General features: G+C 40.5%; 1 protein-coding gene across 1 annotated transcript in view; it reads left to right on the plus strand.

Annotated features, from left to right (window-relative positions):
* The first annotated feature begins 4,778 nt into the window (after nt 1–4,778).
* Nucleotides 4,779–21,272, plus strand: part of LOC104698632 (cytosolic phospholipase A2 epsilon-like) — a 32,409-nt gene continuing 15,915 nt past the window's right edge. Inside the window, exons 1-6 of the mRNA XM_010414047.4 lie at nt 4,779–4,944; nt 5,379–5,414; nt 10,169–10,241; nt 14,382–14,518; nt 15,202–15,333; nt 15,928–15,968. Coding sequence (XP_010412349.2) covers nt 4,918–4,944; nt 5,379–5,414; nt 10,169–10,241; nt 14,382–14,518; nt 15,202–15,333; nt 15,928–15,968 — 446 coding nt within the window. The 5' untranslated portion in view covers nt 4,779–4,917. The remainder of the gene's footprint in view (nt 4,945–5,378; nt 5,415–10,168; nt 10,242–14,381; nt 14,519–15,201; nt 15,334–15,927; nt 15,969–21,272) is intronic.

Below are 21,272 nucleotides of genomic sequence, written 5' to 3' on the forward strand. Positions count from 1 at the left end.
TCTCCAAAATTGACTCATTTTGTTTCTTGTTTGGGGAAGGAAAGCTTCTTTTTCCATTCTATGAAAGACCATTGATGCTGTTCACATTGCAGCCATACTTCAGAATCTTGCCTGTGATGTGATGGTGAAAGGCAGCATAAAAGGACAGGGGAAGAAATGTTTGTTTGAGTGGCTTGCCAGTTATTCATCAAAAATAACAAAGGAGACACATTCATTACTGCTGGTGATATATTTTAAGGATGGAGCTGAGGCTCATGCTCAGTGACATATCAGCTGGATTTTTCTGAGTGATTCAACATTGATGCAATTGTTCTATTTCAGATCCAGCTAGGTCAGCAGCAATTTTTTTTTTGAAAACACCTGTTTGTGACCTGTCACACAAGCTCTGTTAAATGTAATGCCATGATCCTGGAAACAATTAGCTGTGAATCTTTGTAGTCTCTATTAGGGCTCAAGCATCTCTCAGGCTGACCGCAGATGAAGTTACCCCCTTAATTAGCTGGTAATATGAGGTGACTTCCTGATATTCTGAGAATTGGTTCACGTTGAAATTCACTCTAGATTTCCCTGTAAAGGTCCTGGGCCATGTGTCTTGCCTAATTATTGGATAATTAGCTGACACATGCTGGTGCTGGTATTCCTCACACCTGTGGTCTGATGGGGTTAGGGCAGTGAAATAGCTGCTTGAACAGTGCCTGAAGTGTTGAATGAACCTGGAAAGGTCAGGCAACCTCAGAGTGCTCTTGCAAAGGTAAAGAGAGGTGCTGTTGGGTGCTCAGATCTACAGAACACAGGGAGGGGCAGAGATAAAGGTTTTGAGCTACTGCTTTTTTAGATGAGGATTGTATTTGAAATTCTGTTGCAACAAATCTGAAGGCAGGGTTGCATATATTAACAGATGGGCCAACACTTTAGTGATGATTTTTGAAAGGTAAAGCGCCCAATTACTTCATGTGAGTGAGTAGGAGTGAGATTTTATCTCCCCAAAACATATCAAGGGCATGTGGAGTTGTTTTAATGCAGTTTCTCAATAGTCTTTTGAAAGCAGAAGCCCTTCTTTGTCTATGTCATAATCAGAATAGTGTCTTAAGCAAAAATGCAACCCTCCCCCACTTTGGCTGGTGTTATCTGCCTCTTCAGTGACTGAGAGAATATTGTAGAGTTTTGAAGAATAGGTGTTTTGAAGGTGTGGTACATAGAAACATAAAAATATAATGCCAACGTACTAACGTGAACATTCTCTCTCTATATATGGGGGGGGAGGGGCATATTTTTGTTTGGTTTTGGATTTGGGTGTTTTTGTTTGTTTTTTTTTATACCAAAGAGCTCCTTAAAATTAGTGGCAGGCCAAAAAATACCAAACCAAAGTTCAATTTTTCAGAGTCTGAAATCTGACACCTTGGGGTAGGAAAGTGACACTTTTCATCCATGGTAAACCTTGTCTGTGGAGATTATTGAGTTCAGGTCCTTTGTGTAATTAGAATTTAACTTGAACTGCTTGCTCTTGTTTGACTGGCAGGATGATGTCTTTGTAGATTTTGTAGCTTGTGGAAACATTATAAAAAAAAGAAGGAAAACAAACTGAAAGGCAATGCCCAGGGAAAATCCCCAGCTACAGATCTGACACTACGTTTGTTAAATTGCTTAATTGGTTAATACTGAGTAATTATTTTCTAATGTTACATCTGGATATCATTTTTTAACACCTCTAGCATGTGCTTTGAATATTTACCCTATCTACCCATGTTATGTTCAGGCTGTGTAAATGATGACCACTCCCGTTGTCATCCCAAGGGTGGTACAAGGATACTCTTCTCTTGCAATACGATGAAGTCCCCCATTAGTCATGCATTTCTGTAGTCCTGGATTATCAGAAGGTGATAGAATGGTATATAAGGTAATTGTGGGGTATTGAAAGCAGCTGTTACTCCTACCTGCAACCTTTTGCAGTTAGGTATACAATTATCTGAATGTCATGTTGGGGAAACTAGTGCTTGCAGCAGGCTAGTTTAGATCAGAATGATATATTTTCTCCACCTTGCCTTAATTAATACATAAATGCAAAATCATGTGCACGTAAATGTGCACTTGAAAGTGCATGAAAAGCAGAGGAAAATTACACCTTCCTTTTTACTCTCCTTGTTATTGCTCAGAGCTTTAAAGAGACTGTTGAGTGTTCCCTCATCAGTTACACCATCTCTCTAATCTTCAAAAATCCAAGTATGAGTGTAAGTAGTACGTATATGATGATCTCTGGCAATTTAAAATTATTACTCTGGAAATATGATTGTTAAAAAGAGTCAGTATATGGCTCTTTAGACATTGGGTAACTTCAGACAAGAATTTGCTCAATGCATGCTTTGTGATTGTCTTTGAAATTGTCCTTGACTTGTGGAAGAACTGACGAAAATCACAAAAAACTCGATATAATGCATGAGTCCCGAAGCAGTAATCTTTTTGAAATTATAATCCTGGGGACACATTTCTACCTTTAAAAGTCCAGTGGGACAAACTGCAAATTCATTATTTTTTATTTTAAGCAGGTGGTGTAGTAGATGTCAGTGAACAAGCCATCAAGTGTTCTCAGTGCTGATAAGGACTTACTGTCACAGGTGTTGTGAGCATTCAGTGCTTACTTCTATCACGTATTCACTGCATGAATGAGAAACTGTTGAGATCGTTATTCTTGGCTGGCACAAAGATGCCAGGTCTTTAAAAGATACTCTGTTCCAAAGCCTTCTTGTGGGACTTGGACAGGTAGTTGTTAAGGGAGACAATGCCAGGGACAACACTTGATGATGGTCATGAGCAGGAGAGGGAGAATTATTAAGGAACATATTTTGGGTATGGCAGTGATGACATTATTTTGAGATGAGGAAAACAGTCTGTACATCAGGAAACCACTCAGAGGGTAAGATGCACTGACTCTGGAATAATTTTATAAATAGTGAAGTGCTGTCTCACTTATGGATCTTAAAAGTGTGGGAAAGAGAATGTAGTGTCAGGGAGTCTTGTATTGGCTGTGAAGCAGCTGGGATGGTATAAATGTGTATAGGTGTATATATCTGCTGGGACAACTAGGTGAAGTTGAGCTGGATAGCCTACCTTCTTTCATTTGATAGAGGAGGTTTTGCAGATGTTTTTAATGAAAACAGATTCCTACTTCAAATTTTAATACTGGAATATTTCCAGGGAAGCATTCTTCTTTCAGAAGCTGGAAAGAACTAGTTTTGTGAGAGTGCAAGTAAGTGGTTCTCAGGTGTGACTGCTCCACCTGAATTTGTTCCTAAGTGTTTAACACAGATATAAAGTCAGAAGTTACAGGAGGTATTTTGTCTTTGGGGTAGAGATTCACATGTTCAGTGGAAGTATCTTTCGGTCGTTCCTTCAAGGAGTATTTCAGATGCTGTAGATTCACATTTAGGTGCCATTTCCCTTTGATTCTCAGAAGACAGTGTAAAGTGTGCCTATGGAGCAAGCAGCTAGCCATTAAATACTTCACATGGAAACCAGAAGAGAGTACCACTGCATATTTTGAATAAGATCTTCTGAAGAGGCATCACGTGTATCACACAGACACCAACATAGAAGGAAGCGACTTGTATGTAAAAAGAGGATTTTACTCTAGTGACATTCCTTGGACAACACCTGCTCTCTTCCTCTATGCAGAATTATTTTGATACCAGCCTCCATGGCACAGGGGAGTGCACTTAGGTGACATCCACTGCAGTTTGCAAGGTGACTTTCTTTGCCTGCATCAGGTGAATTAAACACTAATATAAATAAGATTGATTTAAAATAATCACTTCATGATGCAAGAGTGAGTACTTGCTGCCTCCTATCATCAGTCAGAGAGGCCAGAAAGAGTCTGGCAGAGCCAGAGTCTGATCTTGCATGCTCCAAAATCTACCAGCCTGCACATGTATGCTAGTTTAGGGCTACTCTAATACACTTTATGGGTAGTGAGTCATGGTACACTGGCGTGAAGAGCAGTCAGGGAGGGTTTTGTGTCCTGGAGTTTCTCACAGGGTGTCTGCTGGGCTCACTGTGAGAGCCAGCACACGCAGAACCCGTTGAAGTAAGCTCTGAGGATGAGTGAAGTCCTGTGCTCTCTGGGCCCATGCAGGAGAGCACAAACCTTTCTCCTGCCTCACCCTTCCACTCCCAAGTTTCACCAGCTGCCTATAGCTCCTCCCTTCCCTCTTCTTTGATTTAATATCAAACTGCAAGATTTCTGGACATGGATTAACTTTTTTCCTGCATATACAATGAATATCCAGGCAAAGAATATTCAGCATGTGTTGAGGTTGCTAAATGTAGCACAAAGATGCCCAAAGTAGCTTCAGGGGAGTGTGGGTGCTGCAGCCACTCAGTGGTGGCAGCACAATGGAGTCACCTTGCTGAACTGCAGGGCTTACCTACCTGAACTGTGCTGCTATGGGAAGACTGCTACAGGTATTTGAGTTTATGGTTTGGAAAGAAGCTGTTGGCATGTCTCTCTACTACCCTGCAGCATCATGGTGGCAGTGTAGAGATACTCAGAGAGCTGTGATTTAATGAGTCAAAAGCACTTTGCTTGGGGGCTAGAGCTGCTGCATAAACACAGAACTTTTCGTTACCAGTAGTATTTCAAGAGAGCAATGCCTGGGCTCAGAAAGGGGCTTCAGCATTCCCCCCAAACATCACAGTGGGTAGAAAAGGAATTGCTCTTCATTCTGCTGACTCAGTTGAGGTGTTCTCATAGGCTGCAGGAAGCAGGGAGGGGACTGCCTAATGACTGGAAATAATCAGGGGGTGGGGCAGGAGAGCCTCGTCATAAAATCCCTATTACTCCACCCCTAACCTGCATGAGGAGTTCCTGCCGGCTGTACGACTTGGTAACTTTTAACATTGGACTTATATGCAACTGGGGCTGCAATGGGATCAAATTTAAGTACAAGTGAGGTAAGCAAAAGAAGGTGATAGCAGGTGTAAAGTGGGTAAAATTGTCTGGTATTGCAGTGAAGTTGATCACAGAGGAGAACGAGTGGTTTGAGTTGTATGGACAATCCAGGGAAATGGAGTTTGCTGTTCCTCAGATCTTGGTGCAAGGATAGCTTTCCTAGTCTAGGCTTCTACAGAACCTCATGGCATGCCTGTATTTTCAAGCTACCTTTTAGGGCTAACAGTGTTGTTTATTGTGCTTCCCTCTAAACAAAAAAGGAAATAAGAAGCTGGCAGAGAGTTGTGATGGTGATTGGTAAAGCACCTGATGATGTCGTTAAAGAACATAGCTCTAAATATGTCCTTGAATGTGGGATGTTTTGATTATCAACCTAAAGGAAGCATTTGACATGTAGTTTAGTTTTCGTAACTTTGCCTTGTGTTGTTTTTCCTAGACTTTTACGAGCACCTCAGCACCAGCGGTGAGAACGGTAGGTAGCAATTAGCTGGCCCTTCATTAAATGCTGTCCAGTGCTGAATGTAGAGTACCAGAAAAAATTTTAGGAATTCAATGGCTTGGGGGAAAACTGTTGCTGAGTTTACTGAGCATTGTGAGCTGTGACTTCAGCTCTGTAGATGAAATACTGCCATGGCTTTCCATAAGCTCTGAATAGTCTGTCCTCTGTTGGTGTCTGATGCTTATGCTGTCAGTGTTGCACTTTATCTGGGCTGGTTTGTATTTCACCTATATTAATTTTTTAATTCCTCCTTTCTTTTGTGTTTTGATTTCTTTGGGTGAAATATTCCCTTTTCTTATATTTTATTTCTTTTTAAGAAGAACTTTTAAATTGGTCTTTCAGTTGTTCTTAGTGCTCTGGTAGTCCTTGCAGCCTTTCTTTGCAGTGTAATGATCAGTCTTAGAGCTTGCAATTCTCTGTGCAGCATGGTGTTTACAGGTAAAACTGTGGAATAAACGTGGTGTGTTCAGCCTCCTGACAAGCCTGATCTCATCAGCCTAGTAGGAGTGGGAGTAGTGCCCAAACTCCTCTGAAGGTGAAAAAAGAGCAAAAGGTGTTTTGTAAAGGCTGAATTGAGAATTAATTCTTTGCACAGGCCAATGAAAACTTGCTGGGCAATTAGCAGACATTTATGTTAAGAGGTATTAGCATAAAGGAAAATATATCAGATAAGCTGCTATGAGCCACTGAATGGGAACAATGGCAGTGGCAGCAGGATAGGGCTCTCTTCTGACACTTGCAGTGGGTTTGGGGCTGCCAGTATCAGTTGCAAGTCTCTGGGGATCTGGCTTTTGCCCCTCATTCAGTGATGTGGTGGTTTCCCAGCTTTGCATCCACGTAGGGAAATCAGAGTGATACAGAGAATCTTTTAAATGGTAGTAAATTCAGTTTGCCTTGTGAAAGTTTGGTGTTATAAATAGTATCTGATGCCTGTTTGTGCCTGAGAGTCACTTGTTTTCTCTGTTCAAAGTGAAATGCTGTGGTAAAGACTTTGCAAAATTTCTTCAAATGCTAGCTTTTAAAATGATGTTTAGGTCTCTGTGTACAGTCGTGCAGCCCTAAGAGATATGCTAGAATCATAAAAATTCTTGAGTCCTAGACTGTGTTTAGAGAATCAATCTGGGTTTTTCTTATCCGTAGTGCTTTTTACATTGCTAGTAGGTCCCTAGGTGTGAGACCTGTACAATTGCATGGCTTTAGATTGTTACTCTTATCTTTAGGGTATTTAGGGTGGCAGAATCGACCTGAACACAATATCTACAATTTAGAGCAGGACCAAGAGACCCTTTTTTCTGCCCTGAATCTCCAAGGTTTACAGACATAAAATTCAGGAAGGACTTGAACTTTTTTCTTCTTTTTTCCTTTTCTTTTTCCCCATGAAAGTTGATCTTTATGGTAAGTAAATAAGCCTAGTATACCTGAGTTGCTTTTTGTTACTCAGTGGCTCAGTTAAGGAAATGAATTTTCATTGTCAGAGTGACTTTCAGGGCAACTGATAGGATGTGTGGGAATTCAATTTGAGCAGCTTTATTTGGTGAGAAAAAAAAATAATTTGTGAGAATAAAAATTTGGTGAGAAAATTTGGGTGTGCCCTTATGCTGACAGTCAAAAAAGTAACACTTTTTATATCACACAAATTACTGTACCATATCAAACTGATAAAGGCTGGTGTGGTCTTGAGGAAAAAAACCATGCTGAATGGTGGGAATACTTGACCTGGTTTCTCTTATAAGATTTGGATTCATTCTAACACACGCATTCAGCTGTGGAGCTGCAAACAGGAAGAGGGGAAAAAAAAAGCCCCACATGAAAATTGCAGTCTGAAGCCACAGAAATTTTGCATAGCTCTTGGAAAGGAACAGCCATTGAGTCAGTGCTGCTCCATTTGTTTTTATTCTGAAACAAACTCAGGGACTTCTACTGACTTAATAAGACCCAGCTATGGGGTATTTTAAATGGGTGAAATAAAAACAAAATAGCAGTACAAGGAAAAGTGTTTCTTATGCATTTGACCTTGCCTGAGGTGGTAAACATAGTAATGTAATGAAATCCTGCCTGCCTTTGAGGCTCCAAAACTCTTTGAAGTTAAAAGGTGCCACATACCTGACCCAGGTCAGAAGCAAGGCAGTGATCTGTGTTTTAAAGCCCTGCTACTCTTTCTGACAGGGTGAGTGATTTCTTTGTTGTTTTTCACAGTTTTTAAAGTAATGATGAGATTTCTATTCCTTTTTGATGAGAAAGTTAAGGGAAGAGTGCTCTGCCCCAAATAGATATGCACTTTGGTAACTGCCTTTTCTCTTGATGTAACTTGGGAATGTTGCATGAGTTTCACTCTCATCTCCTCAAGAAAAAAGTTCTTTGAAAGACTTTTAAGCTTGGAATTTTACTTAAATAGAGCAGTTTTAGAGACCAGTTATATAACTCACTCAAATGGATGAGTACTCATATATGTGGACACTCCTACTGACTTCCCTTGGACTAGATATGTGAGGATTGCACAAGTGTGCCACAGGACTTAATTGAATTTTTATCTGACGTAGGACAGCGTGACCAAGTCTTGCATTTGCAGCCTCATGTATTTAAGTAGTTTCAAAAGTGATTATTAAAATGCCTGGCTTGTGTTTCCGGTTTATGATGTAAGAATCATGTCTCAGATGAAATAAATATAGAAGCTGAAAGTTGAAGTGTATGTAATAACTGGCCTGGGAGGCTTCTGGCCGCAGAACTCACCTAGCCTGTGATATGGACATCATCACATTAAAGGGAAGGATGTGGAAGTCCTTGCCAATTGCTGGCAGATTATCCTGTTTAGGACAAGTTTTTCTGTGTGCCTTTGAGCGAGTCGCTGACAGCTAGACTCGGTAAAGCATTCAGGCACCTAAAAGTTAGGAGTTGTGAGGTCTGACTTCAAAGACTCTAGTATGGGAATGAACTCCACAGCCCAGAGTGAAGCAATGAGGATTGATTCTGTAAGTTTGGAGAGTAAGATATGCCAGAATGGAATTATAAGAGCTGGGCAAGGAATTGCATAAATAAGTTCATCCAGGTAACAGGGACAGCTGAGAACAGAAACAATTTTCATAGCTGCTATCTCCATGTGGCACTTGGCTGCAGGGAGATGTCACTATCCACTTGAGATTCACAAAGTAAAGGTCTACATGTTTGTTTTCCAAGAGCTGAGCCAAGGTTATTCCTTTAAAATGGGGTCAAGCCCAGTAACTAATAGCATTTCCATGGCATGGGGAACTTCTGCTCAAGTCCATTCTTCTCTATTCAATGTCTGCCCCTCCCCTTCCCCTCATGAGGAAGTTGCAGACTGCAATGATGTCTCCCCTCAGTCTCCTCCAGGCTGAACAGACCAAGTGACCTCAGCCGCTCCTCATATGGCTTCCCCTCCAGACCCTTCACCGTCTTTGTAGCCCTCCTTTGCACATTCTCTAACAGTTTAATGTCTTTCTTATGTTGTGGCACCTAAAACTGCCCCCAGCACTCGAGGTGAGGTCCAGTGCAGAACAGATCGGGACAATCCCCTCCCTTGCCCGGCTGGTGATGCTGTGCCTGATGCCCCCAGGGCATGGTTGGCCCTCCTGGCTGCCAGGGCACTGCTGACTCATGATCAACTTGCCATAGCACAGGACCCACAGGTCCCATTCCACAGCGCTGCTTTCCAGCCTCTCATTCCCCAGTCTGTATTAGTATCTTGTTCTTACCAGCTGGTACAGATAGAAAGATTAGATCAGTTTTGGGCACAATAAAACCTGTTTCTGTTCTAAAACAGGACCAGTAAGTGCAAAGCTAAGTATCAATTTGAGCAAGTGTTGAGAGAAATGATATCTGTACATACATTGGCTTTAGGACCAGTAAGTGCAAAGCTAAGTATCAATTTGAGCAAGTGTTGAGAGAAATGATATCTGTACATACATTGGCTTTAAAATGAAAGATGGTATATATGAAATAGAGGGGATAGTGTGTGAGAGAGAGTAAGATGTTAAACAGTTATCTGCAAGGTGAAATGGGGAAAAGGTTAATTTATAGCCTGGGGAATACGAAGATTCATTAGTATGAGCTGTGGAGGATATGAGTTATTATAGACTTAATGTCTCTGAGCCCAGCGTTTCTGATATCTAGTGGAGTTGTGAGTTAATCCCCAAGATCAGCTCTGGGATGATTTTTGTAGCTTTCTGTTGGGAATCAGAGCTGAAGATCAGAGGTCCACTGGAGTCTTCATGAGAAGTATCTCATTGCTGTCAGCTGCATTTCTGGCTTTTTTGGCTATGTGTAGGAGCTTGTGCTGGTGCATGGCAGACAGCTCTATTTCACAGCTCCTGTGACAGTGTTTGGTGTCCCAGAGACAATCTGTTCCATTGCAGGAACTGTAAGAGGTGAGGACACCCACACGTGTGCTGTAGGGGTATTTATTGTGATAATAAGGGAACAATGATAGGAAGACGTGATCTTTATCAAATCAAACTCTTGGCACCTATTGTCAGCTCAAGTGATTTTGAAGTATGTTGCTTCTACTTCAGGCCCGAAGAGAGTTCTGTGCCAAAAATTTTTACAGATTTTTGACTGCTCCACTTGATTTGATAAATTGTATTGGCTCAACCTCGAAAACCTTGTTCTATCTACATCCTTAGAACTTCAGGGTTACAGTAGTCTGTGACTACAGACTATAATAATAATGTCATCTTTTTCTTCCTTTTTTCCTTTTCTGAATTTTTGTGCAGGCACCAGTATCTCCTTTCAACTTGCTCACTGTAAAAATACTAAGAGTGAGGAATGTCCGGAAGGCAGACTTGCGTGAGTACTTCTATTATTGTTGGGTGGTTCTCATAATTTTTTAAAGAAAATATTTGGGCAGTGTTACTGTTCTCAAATTGTGTAGGAATAAAAGCATGTATTGCTGTAAGCTTGCAAGAATTATTTTTCTTTTGATGCTGAAGCATTGCTGTCTCCTCTTAAAGAGATTGACTCAAACAAGGTGATGCATTTGATGTCTTTTTTTCATATCTTACTGTATGAGATATATTTCCTACCCTTCTGATATCAGCTGCTGATCTGAGGTCTGGTCTGTAAACAGTGAAAATCCTTGTATTTTTAGTAAGAAACCTGAGTATTTCCTGCAGAATTTCTGGATGGAAGAAAGGAGGAACTGGTAATGCAGATGTAACATCAGCTGTAGCAGGAAAGCCTATGAAAACAACAGAAGTACAATCAAAAACATTCAATTACTTCTGCAGACTTTGTACATATGCAGGAAGTGATGATAAAATCCAGTGTGTCTTGGAATTTATTTAACCTACAGAATGGAGCTGTTTAAAAGTCAGAAAAAAATTAACAGAGCACTACTCTCAGCGCTTGACAGAAGTTTAAGTGAAGGGATAGTGAGGGGAAGTGAAGAAGGGCTATCTAGAATAGAGATTTCAAAAGAAAGGTGTCATAGCCAGATCACAGGAGTGAGAATAATAGTGCGAAGAGCCCAGGACAGAAGAAATCTCTGCAGTAGGAAAGTCTACTGAGTCTGGTGATATCCAGTTGAGGAAGCCCTGTAACAATTCACCTTCTCTGCCTCTGCAGACTAGTGGGCAACAGCTCGTTGAACCAGAGTGTGTGATAGCAAATTTAAAATTAATATCCTCAGAGGGAGAATGAGACTTGCAAAAGATGGAAAAAACCAGCTTGGTCACTTTTTACATCTGACACTGACTCACCCAGGAGAGGAACCGGTTTAATTTTCCAATTCACTGAAGATCTTCCTCACAATTTCCATTCCACAGATGTGGATCCTCAGTAACCCACTCTTCTAGGTGCACTGAGACTTGTTCAGGTGCCTTTCAAAATGCAATTATGCCACTGAATTACTTTCATGGAGAAATATGAATGATGAAACATCTGTTTAAAGAGGTTGGAAAGGCATGAAACAAAAAGGTGAAGTAAAGACAAAAGAGAATAAGAAAAGTAAAGCCTAAAGACCACATGAATAAATCTAAAAGACATAAAGAGAAAACTTCCACACTATGTTTCCCAAAATCTTGCTGAACATGGCTCAAAATAAATTCTCTTTTGGTAAGCTCAGAATTTCATGCAGCACATCATAGTTCCCAACAAAATTTTAGTTAATGTAATCTATATTGTGAGATTTTAACTTGTGTGATGGATCAAGAGTAGAGGGAAAACTTACCAGAGGCTGGATTTGGTGGTTTCTGGCAGGAGGGATGTGGTTAGATCACATGGAAGTTGTGCTTAACAACAGTATTTTTGAAAGACTGATTACTATCAGGGAAAAAATCCCTGCTGCACTTACCTGTAGTATTCTGGGTTGCTTAAGCATCTTCCACAATGTATTACTACTGTGCTTATTTCTCTTTTTCCTGTGGTTCATTAGACAAAGTGAGATCACCTTATAAGGTACAAAACTAGGAGTTTCTTTAAGTCCTATTTTTATGTACAGAAGCACACATTCTGTGAGCTTACAGTTGTATGCACAACTTTTTATTTATCAAAATCCAAATTTTAAAATGCCTAAATGGTGTTTTGCACCAGCCAGATACATGCTCTGACTAGGCCACCAGTGCAATTGCATCCACATGAACAACTGAATGTGCATTTCTGTGTCCCTGTACTTCTATACTGCCTGTTTGTGTTTAATTTCCTTGTGGCTGTCCTTCTCAGGGCAACTTCCCCACAGTCACTCCTTATCACAGAGAATCATGAGGTCTTTTTTTTGCTAAACCTGTTAGCATATCTGCCACACCATATGGCTTTCTTACTTGGCATTCTAGTCTCAAGAGCAGATGAATATCATATCTTGATCCCCTTGAGATGCCCCAAATTCAGAACTTGGGCATCACAATAATTTATTTAAAGTGTATCTGGCAGAGAGATTTGTAAGCTTTACAGAAAGCGTATTTTCTTAACAGAAAATTTATTGTCTGAAGAAACTGATATTATTGTGAAAAAACTGTCCATTTCTTTGCCTGCAGTGGGAAGGCTACTTCATGCAGTGTTTACTTTTTCTGAGGCATCAGAAAGGCAAACACTTCAGCTAGTTTTCCTTGCAACCTCAGTATTTTCAGCTATGGGAAAATGTCCCTTTTCAACCTGTTTCTAATGGTAAAAGTATAATGCTTGCTACAATTCAGAGCTAGCATTTATTTCCTCCACTTGAGATTTCCAATTTTACTGGTTAAATCTTGCTGTTCCCTATGTCAATTTATTTTTTTTCCATGCATTTTCTCATTATTGGTTTTGATTGATTTATTGAAGTGAACCTTTCTTCTTGTTCATTGACTCTCATGTTCCTATTTACTTTACCAGTGAAAAATAAAAATGCTTTAGAAGTATTCCTCCCTACTGGTATTTCAGAACCAGATAATTTTAATAGAATTGAGTAGAGACCTGAAAATCTAGACCATGTTTTGGATCCTGACATGGACTGCATTGTGGGATCTGGGGCAAAGCATAGAATCATAGAATGCTTTGGGTTGGAAGAGACCTTAAAGTTCTGACCCCCCTGCCAAGAGCAGGGACACCTGCCACTAGATCAGGTTGATCAAAGCCCTATCCAGGGTGGGGGATGGTCTTGAACAGTTCCAAGAAATTCAAGTTTTCTCAATGTACTTATTTGCGTAATCCTTATATTGCCACTGTGGAGTAATCGGTGTGTCTCATCCTCTTTGCAAATGGAAACTGTAGCATTTAATCACCATTAACCATTTGCATTTTTATCTGCTTACATTTTGTGCCTCTGCTGAACATCTGATCAGTCACCGTCTTCTGATCAGGTGTGGCTTAGGCCTCTTTCTAGAAATGCTTTCCTTCCCACAGTCATTACCCAGATTTTGCTGATTGTGATAGCATGGTTAACTACACAATAAAGGCACAATTTGGCTGGTAGGAAAACCTAAATCTGTGATTGTTACTGAAAGACAAAGAGGAAATACATGAAGTAATTGTTCTTAATATGATGTAATAACACTGTTACACGTTTCGAGCATGACGCAGGGATTGACTATGAGCTGAATTATTTGGCTCCTCTGATTCATGAGGTTGTTGTAAGAACCAGGTGATTGGTTGAGCATTGCTAATGTGAAATAGGGAGATTGAATTACAGGTGTGAGAGAAAGGCCATCAGCGCCTGTCTCATCCTTCTGTTAAGTCTCACTCCCTGGAGTTCTCCCTCCAAACTTGAGGACTCAGAATATAGGAGAAGCTGATGTCTTCATTGGCACTCATGGCTTCCTTTCCCAGATGCAAGTGGCAGCAGCATCTTTCCAGTCTGGAGATAAAATAGTAGGAAGGAATTGAACAATTAGTAATTTAATTATAGTGATGAAACTGGTTTTGTTTTCTGAACGAACTGCTGAGAAAGACACAACTTCTAAAAACTTTGTCAAATATATGAATGAATAAGGAATTGGCACTTTCTGATTTGTGATAAGGAAATCAAACTTTTCAGCTTTGATGGGAGAACACCTTTTGTCAAAAAAATCTGTTGTTCTTCACTTAAGCCAGCACTTATTAAAGGCTTTCTTTAAGTTAAGACACCAAATCTGAGGAAGAAATTATAGAAGACAAGTCTCTCTATAGCCCAGATTGAAGGATGTGAGGTGTGTTGCCTGTCCTAGCCACTTGGATAATCATGAAGATAAAGCTAAATGCAGCATGTACTGTATGTGGAGGACAGTGCCATTTCAAACCTAAAGCAACATAAAAAAAAAAAGTATGTCTGACTAAGAGTGAAAAGGTGGAAATGGGCATGGCAAATGTGTGAGGATGTCTGTTTCCCCTTAAGTGCTTCATTGTATTATTTACTCCTAATCCTGTGTATTTTAGGAAGAAAGCTCCAGCTGTGCTATCTTTGTCTTATTAGGGTTAAATGGGCACTGTGCAGTAATTCTCCGGATATGTTTTAACTGCACTCATCTTCTCCCTGCACAGTCACCCTTTCAGATTGTTATGTGACACTGTGGCTGCCCACTGCCTCAGCTGAGAAGGTTCGGACCAGGACCATCAGGAACAGCAAAAACCCTGTTTGGAATGAAGCTTTCTGCTACAAGATCGACCGCCGTGTCAAGGTAACAAACATCAATTGTTTTCACCATTTGGTGTCTGCAGGTCGTCATTAGATTACACGGAACCACAGTAAACCAATACATATACAGCCAGTTTCAAACACTGAAGGTGTTAAAGGTTCCTCAGGAAAAAGCCCTGTTGCTTACATCCTCATTAGTTGTTCTATTTCTGTTATTTGCTACTTAAACATCTACTATACTGCAATAAGAAGGAGTTAAATGCCCTTCAGAATACAGCCTTACTATCCTATTCCCAGTCTTGACATATACAAGTGAAACCCAAGAAAAAGATCACATAAAAAGAATAGCAAAATCACTCAGTTCTACATATTGTGAGAATCCTTTAAACCATCTTTATGTATCTGTGACTGTTTTATACACTTAGAACCAAAGGCTGTAAAATAAATGTAGAAGCACTTGATGCAGTTATTTATCACAAATGCATGAATGTTTTGCATGACCTGCTTGTCTTGTCTGCCTGCTTCTTTTTTGTATATAGAGTTAACAGTAATGTGACATTTAATAATCCCAAATCTCTTTCCCTTTTCTCTTCCCCTTTCTCCTTTTCCCTCCTTCCCATAAAACTGGAGGAGCAAGGAAAGAAATCCTGGTCTTGAGATTTTCCTGCCTTATAGAGCTCTTGGATATAGTAATAACTCCATTATATTCTTAACCTCTTTGTGCAGAATGTGCTGGAGCTGAAGGTCTGTGATGAAGACACGGTCACCAGGGATGATGAACTCTGCACAGTTCTCTTTGACATAGATAAACTCACTGTAGGACGTACTGTCCGCGTCAAGTTTCAGCTGAATCCACAGGTGAGCAATGGAATAGTTGAGAACAAAAGTAAATTCTCTCCTTCCATCTCAGTAGATCCTTCTACAGTGTTTCATTACAGGAAACATCTACTTAAACTGTATTTTGCTACTGTTCTAAGAAAGACTTCAATGCTTGCTTTATACTAGCTTTTGTTGGGAACAAATATCCATGCTAAAAATCTAGGATGGAACCAGCTAGAACTAGTTATCCAGAGTCTTAATTCTGAATATTTCTGGGATGTTTGTTGGCTCTTGGTGTAAATTCTGAATTTTCAGCCCCTGTTAATTGTAATGGTATTAAAGAGGCTAATTCTTTTTGTGTTGGGAATTAAAATCTGTACAAATGTCTGTTTTAGGAGAATAGCAGTTCTTAAGCATGCAGACATGCTTATAAAGCATTTAGATTTCAAAAAACTAGTTTTAGCAACTGCTTTTTCAATATATTAAAATTCAATATCTGCAGCTGACATTATGGTTTTCTTACATTCTGGGAATTTTCCTAAGTTCTGTTCTAAATGCATATTTAAAACATTATATGTAAGCTGTGAAGAAAAATAAGTAATCAATCTTTCTTTTTTGTTCTCCTCTCTTCAGGCACGTGAGGAGCTGGAAGTGGAGTTCACATTGCAGAACACGTGAGTAGAGTCCTAAATTCTTAATAAAGTGTTATATTCAGTATAAAAATAGTCTGAAAAGCTGGTTCATGTATGATAGTGCTTCTTAAACCTGCAGTCTCTAAAAGCAGTAGCTATATGTTATCATTCAAGTGTAGCAAAATGGAATTTTGGAATACATCTTTTTAGATTTCAAATATATGAAATGTGATTTTTTTTCCCCCCTGTTTGAATTCTGCCTCTTGGGTGCTGATTTCTTCCTGTTCTCTTTTTTCTCATTGAATCAATGAGATACACAAGGAAGTATGAGGACAATGACAATATTCAGGAATTTTTGACCCTTAGGAGGAATGCCAAGCCCAAGTGCCTTAATTACCCCCTTCTTGGGGAATCTGGTTTTTCAAACCCATGACATTATAAAACACACTTCCATAAGCTGATCTATTCAATTCATCTGGCTACACATGGGGAGCTGTGGTAGAGAAAGGAGCCAAATATTCTGCATAAAGTAAGGTCCGAAGACCACTGTGGGAGTCTGAGGACTGAGGAACCAGGAAAGCTGGAGGAGCCAGCAGTAGCTTCATTTGATAGGCTTGAAAGATGTTAGTGGAGTTTTACTGTTTAGAGGATGTGTTTGTTTCAGGTAATTCATGCTGTGAGTCTGGGAAACCGCCACCTGAACTGGAAAGGGAATCTGTTGCAGGACCCACGGGTATTCTAGTCTGTCTCCAAAATATGGTTCATGACTCTGAGGAAGACACTTGAAAGGATTTCTGTTACTGGTTCAATCCATGTTATTGGACTGAATGTATCATTAACCTTAGAGAAGGTACTGCTCTTAGATGGTACTGCTGGAACCTTCTGAAGGCATTTGGGGCACTTCAGGAGGCCTAGCAGGATAATATGTGGGTGGACACCTTGAATTCCTGACAGCAGCGGAAATAAGAACTTGCTAGTGAAAGGACAGTAGCTCAGTGTTAAGAATGGAGAAGGAAAGATATCACAGTGTTCACACACAAAACAGCTATCAGAGCCAAAAGAGTCTCCGAATCTCTTATGGAGAGCCATCAGGGTGGATTGTTTGTTGTTTACTGTGCACCAGAACTGGCAAAACGCCCAGAAGCATGAAGGCAAATGGTGCCTGTCACACCTCAGGAGTGTCAGTAATGGCAATGGGCAAGCTCTAGTAGGCATCCCAAATATCCTTTCTAGGGTCCTCCTTCCTTTGCAGGTTACAGGATGGCTTATGGAGTTGGTACATAAAATCTTGATAATCCTATCTTTTGATGGGGGAGATCGAGGGAGGTTGTCTGGCTTGGATGTTGTGCACAAATGGGTTTGCATACGGGAATGGTGGCTGGAACTTGTCTTGGAGCATGTGTGCCATCAGCTCTGCACCAAACTCTTCGGTCTGACCTTGCACCCAAGTGCCTTTTCCTGGAGTTGTATTCAATATAGTCAGAAATGGGACAATTTTTTCAAGTGATGCCTGAGTAAGAATTCTACTGGTTGGAAGATGATGGTTGGAACTGTACCAATAAAAAGGATCCTTTGCAGTATCAAGGAAGGTGTTTTAAAAAGCATGACAGTCATGGCTCAGTTGCTCCAGCAAGAAGGTGTCTGATCTACTTTTTTTCATTTGTAGTATGATTCCTGCGTGACCAATGTAATAGTTGTGGCCTGAAGAACTCCACATGCAAAGGCAGGAAGTTGCTGCATTAGAAGTGAGGGAATGTCCCTGTAAGGTCACAGTAGGACTGAGAAAATGGGCTTCCTGTCAGAAGGCAGATAGACCTTTCTCCTACTATCCCTCATTCATACTTCTTGCATTTGTGGGGTGATCAATGCTGTTCTGCCCATCAGCTGAGTCTGGAATAATGGTCTGAGCACATCTGAATTGATTAAATATTGTGAGATGGGTAGGATGTTGAAAGGGTGTTCTTTTCGCTCAGTTTGGAACGTGTGATGTCAGGAGTAAGTAATGAAAGGATTTGTCCATTAAAATTGTAGACAATGGATTGCATAGATAAACTAGAGAGCCCTGGAAGGGTCTGAACAACTGAGGTGAAATAGTTGAGATGGATCACCAGAAAGCTATGGACCCAAACCAACCTCTCCATGTTGAACAAGCTCAGCAGGTTTGGGCAAGTTTTTTTTGTCATTGGTGGATGGGAGAAGTGTTGACAGAGGTTAGAGATAATTGGCAGAGGGAGAGAGCCCTCTGATAACAAGGAGTATAGCATGTGGGATAGTTTCTAGAAATCCTGTATTGTGATGGGAACAATAAGAAAGTATTTTGGGGGGGGGGGAGGGTGGGATGTGTAATATGGCAGTTTATTTCTGAAATTAATAATTAATCTCACGAGCAATTTTTCCTGATACTATTTATCTGTAATTTAAAATTTCTTCCTCATCTTCATTCTAGATTTTACTAATTGCAAAATTTACTACTTCAGCTTGTTCTTTCTTTCCAGCATTTCAGATGAATAATATCACACATGAAGTGTAACCCCAGGCCAAGAATGTTTCCTGGGGTGCACCTATAATAGTGGCTTTGCCACTCCTATTTTTGTTTGCCTGTAACCTCACTGCAAAGGTTGTGTTTTGTGTTACTTTTACCAAAAAGAACGTTATAAAAATTACCTCATGATACGTTGGAGGGCTGTACAAAATCTTTTCCTGCGTCCATTCCCATTATATTTTATTGAAAATGAAAGAAAAGCTTCATTTTGGTAGTGGGTTTCCACAACTGCAAGATGAATCCCTCTGTAGTTTTGCCTCACCCTTACGCCACTGCTGCAGTACCAGCAAATGCTCGCCTCTGTGCTGCAGAGTGGCAGGCACTGAGGTCCAGATGTTTGATCCTAACGACACAGAGAGGAAGGCATGCTCCTTCCTCCAAGTGCCTTTTCACCACCAACCGAGTCAAGGGATTGCAAATGCCTGCCCAATGTTTTCTGGGCCCATAACATGAGCCCAGCTGGCGTGAGAGCTGCTGCACTTGGGCAGCAGTGACAGAAAAGGTAAGGCCGTTGTACACAGGTTGCTGATTCATGTGCTTTAGTGCTTTCTGTGTTATTTTCTGGTGATTATCAGTGGTAACCTGGGCTTTCTCCCCTGTGTCTCCACTGGCAGAGTCCAGCATCAGAACGAGCCCATCCGTGTTGCTACAGGGACGGGGTCCCGCTGGACTCGGTGGCTGCGCTCTCTCAACATCCCTCTCCCCTCCGATTTCTACTGAAGCCCACACCTGACACTGCGGGGCCACAAAGAGGCTTCTGGTGAATTGCAAGGTAATTTAAGTTTCCAAGGAAAGGTCTGAGAGGCCCAGCATATTTGCTGTACCTGCTGATTTTCTTTCTGGCCTCTTTTATCTTTCAGATGTCTCAAGCCGAGGAAGTGCATCTCTAACAACTCTTAGAAGAATGAAGGACCACTCTTACAAAACCTTTCATCTCTGCTCCCTCTCCCTTTTTTTCCAAATGTGAAAGACTATGTTTAAAACAAAGCCCAATTAACACAAATAAATGTAAATAGGTGTACAAAAAGCTGTATAAAAGTTAAATATTAATTATTGAAATATGGCAAAAGCAGGATTTTTAGAAAATAAAAGTTTTTTTTTCCTTTCTGTAGTTCTGCTGTGTTTTTTTGAGAAATACCCCTCATGTGAAGGGGATCCAGCAGACCATGCTAGCCATTTGGTTTAGACACTGCTGAGAAACCCTCAGGCTGAGTCTCCATCCATTGGGGGCCAAATGTACTGTTTGTATTTCTGTGTGGAGGAGCACTGAAGGCAAAAGTTTTCAGTCAAGAAATTACCTTTGAGGTGAATGCAGCTTTCTTTACTGAAACAATACCATCCCCCATGCTTCTCTTGGGTCAGAAAGCTCAGAATAGTAGCCTGCATTATTATGGAAGCTACCAAAGGAAGGGAAAGCTGGATCTGACATGAAAGAATTCAAATTTTGTATAGGTATCAAAATAGGTATCAAAAAATACAGATTCTCTGGTGAAATGGAGCACAGTTGCCTATTCTAAATGAGAACTGCAATATAAGAACCTGTGTGGCTGTAAGTTCCTGTACAAAAATGCCCATTTCATTTTAAGTCAAGCATAATCCAAAAAGAAGACAGCAGTTTGATGTTGGTGTTGGGAAATGATCCTTGGGCTCATAGAGTCCACTGCAGCCTTAGGCACTCCTTCAACATACTTTTAGTGAGGATGGATGCCCAGAGTCTCTGTTTCTGTCTTTCCCTGCTGCAGGCCATAATATGCTCCCAATTCTTAGTGAAACTGAGGTCTGCAATAAAAAAAGGCCACAAATCACAAACTGTAATGGAGAAGAGAATGGGAGCATTAGTCTGTGTAATGAGGGCTGTCTAGTAGCAGGTTGGTTGTTAGAGAAATTGTCCGCTTATCCCAACAAGTGGAAGTTATTCAGTGCTCCAAACATAGGCAAAATATTCAAAGGTCCTTGACAACCTGAGCTCTTCTGCACCCAGCTCAGCTATGTTTCTAGCCATGGCTGATTTCCTAAAATTCAGAGAAAGATGAGTGCCCTTGCTCTTCTTAAAACAAGGGTATGGATCACCAGGTTGAAAAAAAGTTAAAAAATAAAGCATCTGTCTTTTGCTGTGACTAGCAGAAGCCTTAGAATTTGGGATATAAAAGTTAAAAGAGCAGCATGGGCAGTAACAAACGAGTGGCAGCAGCTGGGCTTCCTTACAGCGGTGGCAGCAGAGGTGACAACCCAATAGAGACATCTCAGCCATTGGTCCTTAATGACTGAGGTGTCCTGGGTCTTCCCACGAGCCTTCCAAGCTCTGCTCTGTTCTGTACAACAGTGCAGTTCTCCCACCCTGTTTGAAGGTCATGCCTTGAACCTCCTAACTTTGAGCCTAACTTTATACTTTGCTGATGCCAGTACCTCAAATAATACTACACTTTACTGGATGTTTACCTCCCTGAAGAGATATCTTTACCTGTCTTTGCACTTTCATTCCATCAGGCTATGCAGGCTGAGGTCTTTTAATATCTATCATGCTATTTCTTGCTTTCCTTAATTTTTTAATGAAGTATTTGGGGATGGTGACACCGTATGTCCTGTAATGTTACAACTATTTGACACAAAATATAATTAAGTACAAAAATTTATGTTTGAAACAAAACTTGAGTGGCACTTACACCCTTTACCTCTGTGCAGGTGGAAACATTGAGTATATTTTTACCAATTCCTGACCAATGTTCTTTGAACTCTTTTAAAATACATTTCCAAAATAAAATCTTACAAAATTTTTGAGTGTATAACTGGGTTTTTTTGACGAG

The sequence above is a fragment of the Corvus cornix genome, chromosome 5, assembly GCF_000738735.6.
Source record: "Corvus cornix cornix isolate S_Up_H32 chromosome 5, ASM73873v5, whole genome shotgun sequence".
NCBI lineage: Eukaryota > Metazoa > Chordata > Aves > Passeriformes > Corvidae > Corvus > Corvus cornix.